The sequence below is a fragment of the Myotis davidii genome, unplaced genomic scaffold (genome assembly GCF_000327345.1).
Source record: "Myotis davidii unplaced genomic scaffold, ASM32734v1 scaffold238, whole genome shotgun sequence".
NCBI classification, from domain to species: Eukaryota; Metazoa; Chordata; class Mammalia; order Chiroptera; family Vespertilionidae; genus Myotis; species Myotis davidii.
Window position 1 is genome coordinate 5,290,784 of NW_006293779.1, and position 7,515 is coordinate 5,298,298.

At 48.6% G+C, this 7,515-nt stretch overlaps 1 protein-coding gene and 2 non-coding genes across 4 annotated transcripts in view; all 3 read right to left on the minus strand.

Annotated features, from left to right (window-relative positions):
* Positions 1 to 213: 213 nt before the first annotated feature.
* Positions 214 to 286, minus strand: TRNAA-AGC. The gene has a single exon. It is a non-coding gene; the product is annotated as a tRNA-Ala (tRNA).
* A 337-nt stretch (positions 287 to 623) lies between these two features.
* Positions 624 to 712, minus strand: TRNAY-GUA. The gene is given in 2 exon segments: positions 624 to 659; positions 676 to 712. It is a non-coding gene; the product is annotated as a tRNA-Tyr (tRNA).
* Positions 713 to 3,623: 2,911 nt separating this feature from the next.
* The window catches only part of TMEM214 (transmembrane protein 214), a 10,082-nt gene continuing 6,190 nt past the window's right edge, over positions 3,624 to 7,515 (minus strand). Inside the window, exons 14-17 of one of the 2 annotated variants that reach the window (XM_006767486.2) lie at positions 7,374 to 7,470; positions 7,031 to 7,199; positions 6,755 to 6,894; positions 3,624 to 6,541 (exon numbers count right to left, since the gene is read on the minus strand). In XM_006767486.2, the coding sequence (XP_006767549.1) occupies positions 6,415 to 6,541; positions 6,755 to 6,894; positions 7,031 to 7,199; positions 7,374 to 7,470 (533 nt within the window). In that variant the 3' untranslated portion in view covers positions 3,624 to 6,414. Of the gene's footprint in view, positions 6,542 to 6,754; positions 6,901 to 7,030; positions 7,200 to 7,373; positions 7,471 to 7,515 lie in introns of both variants that reach the window. The other variant, XM_015566370.1, reaches the window with a different exon arrangement.

The window sequence follows — 7,515 nt, forward strand, 5'->3', positions numbered from 1 at the left end:
GGGCGGGAGGTTGCGCGAGCGCTTTCTCGGGAGATAGTCAACCGCCGGCCTGGCGGCAGGAGGGGACGAAGGGACCGAGTAGTAAACAGAAAAGACGTTAAAAACCAAGGGGCCATGTGTGAAAGTGATCACCGCCGGCCGCGTTCCTCTGGCTGTTACACTCAACCGGCTCAGCTGGTCTCCCGCTCCCCCCAGGGGAGGGCAAAAGCTGAGTGGAGGATGCGGGCATCGATCCCGCTACCTCTCGCATGCTAAGCGAGCGCTCTACCATTTGAGCTAATCCCCCGGCTGTGGCTGCCTCCCTTCCAGTTACCTTACACGTTGTTACAAGATGTCTGCTGACCAATGAAGAACCAAAATTCAGGACATTAATTTAGCACCAGAGTATGAGGGAACCATAGGCGAAGTTTTAAAAGGTAGAAATAACTACACGTAAGCAATAGTAAAGAAATTAAAACACCTAAAAGATCTGCATTTAACCCACAAGAGAGTACTTACACTGTATGTATCCTGACCAGTTTGCAGGTTTTACAGAATATCGGTAGTGTTCAGGAATTCAGTCTGCCTTCGAATAAGCCTCCCACCGTCCAAGGTGGGTGGAGTTTAAAAAAGATTGTACGAAGTCCTTCGAGCCGGAATCGAACCAGCGACCTAAGGATTGCCACGGCTCATCCACTACAGTCCTCCGCTCTACCAACTGAGCTATCGAAGGCCCCGCTGGTGAAGCCGTCCGCAGATTGCCCTCTAATGCTTACCGAGGCCTCGCTACCCCGGGATCGCAGAGCTTTCCAGAGCCTGGACTTCACTTTTTATAGAAGCTCACACGGGCCGAGCCCCTCCAGACCACACGCAACAAGAAAGGCAGAGACGAGTGAGAGCAAAGGACCCACTTCCCAACCCCGGACGGAGGAAACGCGGGCAACACATTTCCCTTCCGTTTTCCTGCTTCCCACAAAACAATGCACCCCCTCCCGCCGCCGCTCCCGGAGGCTTCCGTAGGACTGCGGACGCCTGGAGACCCCGCTCGCAACCCTGACCTTCTGGGCGGCAGGGCCCAGCGGGGCCGGCACCCTCGCACGCTCTGCAATTGCAACGCGCCAGCCCCGTTCGCCAAGCCGACGGCTTGCGTTTGCTCTTTCTGCTCCCCATTCCCCTTCGCTTTATCCTGCTCTCCAGGTGGGAAGTACATTCATTCAGTCCATTAACCAACGTTTTGTCGGCTATTCGTCCCGACTAGGGCAAGAAAGATACAAACCGCAGAGCTGCTCGAGGTTTGCAGGGCGGCGCGGGCTCCAGCTGCCTCGAAACCCCGCGAGGTGGGACTGGCGGGCGGGGCCCAGAGGGAGTAGACAATGTGGAGAATGGCTAAATAAGAAACTAAGCTAAACAGTGGCCTAGTCATACATCTTTCCCGGGGCCGCAAAGCCAGCCCACAATCCTTTGCCCACCAGGAGCTCCGGGGGTTTAAAAACAAGGAAGCCTGAAAACGAAAACCCAACTCTTGTGTGAATCCTTGCTGGGTCGTCAGCTGGGGTGGGTGTACGGGAAGACCCGACCTCCATTTCCAGCTCTGTGGCCAGCTGCCTGTGCAACCTGGTGATGATTTCAAGCCCCGCACCGCTCCGACATTTTTTGGGTTCTCGTGAGCTGTGCTTTTAAATCCGAGGTCCGATGCCGCTGAGCACAACACCTCTTTGCGCCCACCCACAAAGCAGGATGGTAACATCTTGATTTTAACTTGGCTCTGTTGCTGCAAATGGTACCATTGTGTCTCCGAGCGTTAGCTTGGCGTGTTTAGCACTCTCTTTGGGGGCGAGGGGCGGGGAGGGAAGACTGGGAAGTAGAACATATTTATGTTGTTATTTATTTGGGGGAGGAGGGCGAAAGTCACATAACACAATAAATAACTTTAAAGTATGAACACTTCAGCGGCATTTAATGCATTCACAATGTTGAGCAAATTACCGCCTCTCTCTAGTTTCAAAACTTTGTGTTTAATCACCAGGCTTGGAAGAACACCTCCTACCCTTTTAAGCAATTACTCCCAACCACCATCCCCTGGCAACCACGAATCTGCTTTCTGGCTGTACGGACTTGCCCATTCTGGAGATTTCATGGGGGGAAAATCACAGAACATGGGACTTTTTGTTCTCATTTCTTTCACTTACAATGTTTTTGAGACTCATCCAGGTTGGAGCCGGTATTAGTACTTGCTCCCTTTTTATGGTGAAATTATTCCCTTGTATGGATATATCACTTTATCCCTATCCATCCATCTGTTGTGTATTTGTTTTCCATTCCTGTTTTGATGGACGATTTCCACCTTTTGGCTTTTATGAATAATGGTTTTATAAACATTCACGAAGAAATTTGTGTGAATATATGCTTTCATTTCTCTTGGTTATGTACCCAAGAGTGGAATTCTGGGTTTTATGGTAACTATATGTTTAACTCTTTGAAGAATTGTCAGACTGTTCCCATAGTGTCGGAACCACTTCACATTCCCACCAGCAATGTAGGAGGGTTTCAATTTCTCCACATCCTTGTCAGCACTTATTTTCTGTGTTTTTTATTATAGGCAACATTTCAATAAATTAAGCTCAATTAATTATAAACATTTTCTCGTATCATTATAGATTCTTTGGAATAATTTGAGAAGCCCTTTGGTTTTACCACAATTTATTTAAATATTCATCTTATTGCCAGACAGTTTATATCCAAATTTTTATTAATACTGCTACAATAAATGTTCTGAAATATAAATCTTTGTCCATGTTTCGGCTTACTTTTTTATACTCAAGAATGTATATACTTGTTAATTTTTTATTATTTTTACAGTTTGGAGCCTCACATGATTTTGATAAATAATTCTTTCAGAATTATGCAAAAAGCCAGAATATATTTTTAGGAGTGTAATTACTTGGTAAAAACAGTATGAAAGTTTTAAACCTTTTGATAAATAGTATCAAATTACTTCCCAGAAACATTATACCACTTTCTACCATAGCATTTACTGAGTATATTATCATTAAAAAAATTCATCAATGTTATATACAAAAGTAAAGTGATATCTTATTTTAAATTTGCACTTTTTAACCAATGAAATGACTTTTTTCAAGTCTATGGTTCATTTTCATTTATTTTATGAATTGTCTTTTGTCCATATTTTTATTGTGTTTAGCGCTTTCTTGATTTGTGTTCTTTACATTAGGATGTGTGTATGATATGCTCAATAAGGAAATGGAGGCCTTGATCAACACAGCAACTCGACCTGACAGACAAGGAGGACAGTCCACCCAACAGCATCAGAACACATTCTTCTCTAGTACACACGAACATTCTCCAGGATAGCTCGCCTTAGGCAAGTCTCAACCAATTTAAAAAGATTGAAATAATACAAAGTACGATGAATGTAAACTACAAACTTTGGATGACAGTGATGTGTCTTAGGTTCACTGGCGTTGACAGTGGGTGAGGCTGTGCAAGTGTACTGGCAAGGGCTATGTATTTTTTGGCTCAACTTTAATGTGAATGTAAAACTGCTCTAAAAATAAAGTCCATTAAAAATTTAATAACTGGTATGCTAACACAATAAAAAAATTACACCAAGGCATATCCAAAAATGTGTCTGAATTCCATTATTTTATTCATAGGCAGAATATCCAATATTCAATAAATATTCACTCATACCCTGAACAATGGAAGCTCCCCTGTCCCCTCAAATTTCTTTTACCTCAAGTGTGGGGCAATGAAAAATACCCAGTAAAATGGAATATCACATGGGGAAAAGCAAAGTCCTTTATCCCCTCAAGCACTTTTGGGAGCAGAACCATGAAGAAAAATTTTAAAAAAGTTAGATCACTTGAAGCGTTCACTTAAATTCAAACTCATTTAGGAGATAAGGCAGCATTAAAATGCTGAGGTCATCCAACCACTGAAATTTCAGTGTAACTGACAACTGGGTCATTCTGGACTAAGGCAGGCAAGGCACGTCCTCTCTGTGGGCAACACTTCCTCTCAGGGGTGGGGGCATTTGAGAATAGGTCAGCAGGTGTGAGACCAGCGTTATCTGCCTGGCAAGATCATCTATCCACAGTAAGTCGGGCTGGTCCATCAAGTTGGCCTGCTCTAAAGCTGTAGACTGGGTACAAATCACCAGAGGAATGTGGAAACAGTTTAAGCTTAGAAAAACGTGTTTCAAACGAGTCTTTTGATCTAATTTGCAGTTCAACACCATTTGTTAATAACTGAAGTTAGTAAGAGATAACCATATTTAAACTGCCCTTCAGCTTTATGGCACGTTATCTATAGAACTCCAGCTGTGTGTGAAAAGTAGTTACCGTGTCCAGATGTGACCCTCTGAGGCGTCAGACTCTGTTCTAATAACACCAACAGTCCCTGCCCACCTGTCAGCACCAGTGTGCTCGCTTCACTAGTCCACACTGGTTCAACTCACTGGCTGTTTGGATGAGTTTGTTGACAGTTCTGCAGAAATGAAACATCTGGATATCTGGTTTAGCATCACAGGACAGCAGGAGAAACGCTGGCCTACTCCCTTGACACAGGAAGAATTTTTGGCAATTCAGGTATTGGGTCAACCAACTACATCTATCGAAGCCAATTCAGGTGTTAGTGTGGACACTTCAGCTAACCTAAGCTGAAGGGAAATGTTGCACCCCAGGATTATGTCAGAAATGAAAGGAACCGGTCTAGTACACACATTAGAAGCCGGTGCAGCACTTGTAAGTAGCATCCTTGCAGTTGCTGGATTGCAAGAACTCAGCCCAGCAGCCTTGGCGGGACTCGAGGACATGGCAGGGCAGTGTCATCACTTTGTCCTTTGCTGTTGCCAGTGTAGGATCATACCAGCCCCTTCTACTGGCCATGAATACAGGCCAGTTCCAAAGCTTCACTATTCCTAAGAATTGAATCCATTTGTTTCTGATTGGTGAGGAAGAATTGAGGAAATAGGACACGTTTTGGGACCCTTAGGTAGTCCAGTCCAGCAGTCCTAGACCATTGCTCTTTGTCAGGCAGGGTTTCCAATTTCTGTGAAACAATGGTCATGGCTGTCTGCCACTAGGAGAGCTGGGTTCTGCCCAACGTGGGCTATTTCACTCCCAAGAGGTAACATTCTAACAAGGGAACAAAATGTGAGTGGGCAGTGCACCTCTGGTACTGCTGGTTTAGAAACATCCAAGAAACTCGAGGTGAGAACTAAAACCCGCGCAGTTATGACAGTCTCAAGTCAAAAATTAAGAGACACTCTGGTGATAAACCCTTGATCCTGCCTCTTAGAGTTCTAAATCTTTCACTCGCTGCCTTAGAAAACAAACCGATTAATAAGGTCCTGGCAAGGCAGAAGACACCTGATTGCTGGCCAAGAATTCCCCCTGGACACTCTTCCCTGCATTTCCACGCATACATCACTAAGCCGTCACGGCAAATCACAAGTGGGACATGAATCAGTGACAGTGAGACAAGGGGAGCAGGAAGAGGTCCAGAACCCTCCGCAGGCCCAAGTTTAGGATGGGTGTGGGCTTCCTTAACCAGAGTGCAATTACTGCCAGGAGCTACGGCCCTCAGGCGGGCAGGGGGCCAAGGGGAATGTGCAGGCGCCTATATTTATCCTGTCCACAGCTATGGGAATTCCTGTAAGAGGAGGCAGAGAGGAAAGCTAGAAATCAAAGCTGTGTCCTTTATTCCACCTGTAGGCACATCCAGGAGCCATATACTGAAGCCTGTCTCAACCGGCTGCTGGAAGGTTCCCCGTGCCGAGGCACACAACTAACTGGACTCTGCTCCCCCGACAGATGGAGGGGCGGGCGACAGCGAGAAGCTGGACTTGGAGGCGGAGGCCCTCCACACCCCCAGCACTGAAGGGGAATGGTGAGGAGAAAGGATCGCGATGGAGGGGGCTGAGAGGGGCCTGGAAGGACCTACGCTGGGCATTTTGAGGTGCAGGCTGTGGGTAGAAGTGAAGCTGCTCTTCCCCACGGTGGTGCCATAGTCTCTGGAAGTCCCTTCCTTTTCCTGCTGTGGTTGAAGTACGGGAGCAGAAATCATCCATCGAAGAATGCAGAAGCCACTCACTGGAGACCCATCTTTGGGGATGAGGTGTTTGGGGCCTCAGGAGTGAGATGGAAGGCAGGAGATGAGAGAGGAGGCTAGAGAGGCTACCAGCCCAGGGCAGATGCTGGGAGCTATGTGCGATAGGGCCGGAGAAGTGTTCCGTGGAATCGTGGAGGAGGCTGAGATACCCCTGGGCTCAGTCATCACCAAAAATTGGGGAAGAGACAACTGGCCTAGAGTACAGAACTCAGGCACCAAGTTAAAAAGACCCCATGCAGAACTGCCTCCAGCAGTCTCAGGTGGCCCGTTTCAGACAGAGACTAGTGGCCACGGAGGCAGGGCCTATTGCTGGGATATCATAGCAAGTGCCCAGTCCAAGAAAGCCACTGTGATGTCCTGTAGGCAGAGCCAGATCCAGTGGGCAGCCTCACTGAGCTGTGTCTTCACGCAGTCCCAGGTCACCGGACCTCTGGGAGGAAAGCAGAACATTGGTGGGGCTTGGGAAGTAGTGATGTGCAGCTGTGTCAAGCCACAAGGCTGCAACTCAGACCCACAACCACCTACCAGTGGCCAAGGGATGAGCAAGGGGCAGGGCAGAGAGCCTGAACAGAGAAGCCTTGTCCCTGGAAAAAGGGCATGGGGGCCACTGGGTTCCTGCTGGAGCCCTGGCCGAGGGTCTCACCTGCACACCTGGTGGCAGTGCTGCTGGGCCTGGGCCAGGGCCTCAAGCAGCAGGTGCCACACCGGCAACAGCACGCTGTGGTATAGCAGCAGGAGCAGCTCCCGCAGAGAATGGAGCAGCTGGCTCAGGACATCAGGGAGCTGGAGCTGGAGCACGGAGAATGAATGGGGTTAGGGTGCTCCCGGAATGCATCCTGGCCCCAAGGACCCAGTCCATGTGGGGCTGCACCTTCCCAAGAACTCAGCTGCTGGAGAGACCAGCCCGTCTCTGGCTTACCCTCTGGAAGAGGCTGGCGAGGCTGTCACCGAAACAGACAAGGTGGGAGGCACAGTGGGCAGAAAGGAAGCTGACTGTGGCATTGACGTGGGTCCAGGCGAGCTGTAAGCTGGGCCCCACCACAGTCAGCAGGTGAGCGCCCCAGGCCGGCAGCGTCTCCTCTAGCCAGCTGCAGATGACAGGAGAGAGGAGGGCTGAGTTTCCTCAGGCAGTATGGCTCCCCAGAGCTGGGGAAGGGAGGCCTTGGGAAAGGAAAACCACCCTTGCTTCCCACTGACTGTCAATGCCATCACCACCCTGAACACCCATCCATCTCTCCCCCCTCTCCCTGCGAGGTGCTCACCTGTAGCCCTGCAGGCTGTAGGAGTAGATCTTGGCACATGCTTTTTGGCCAGCAGGCAAGAAACCAGATGATTGAAGCAACCGGCCAGAAAGGGAGTCTGAGTAAAGGGGGTCTCTGTGAGCTGGGAGGCGGGGGGCGGAGG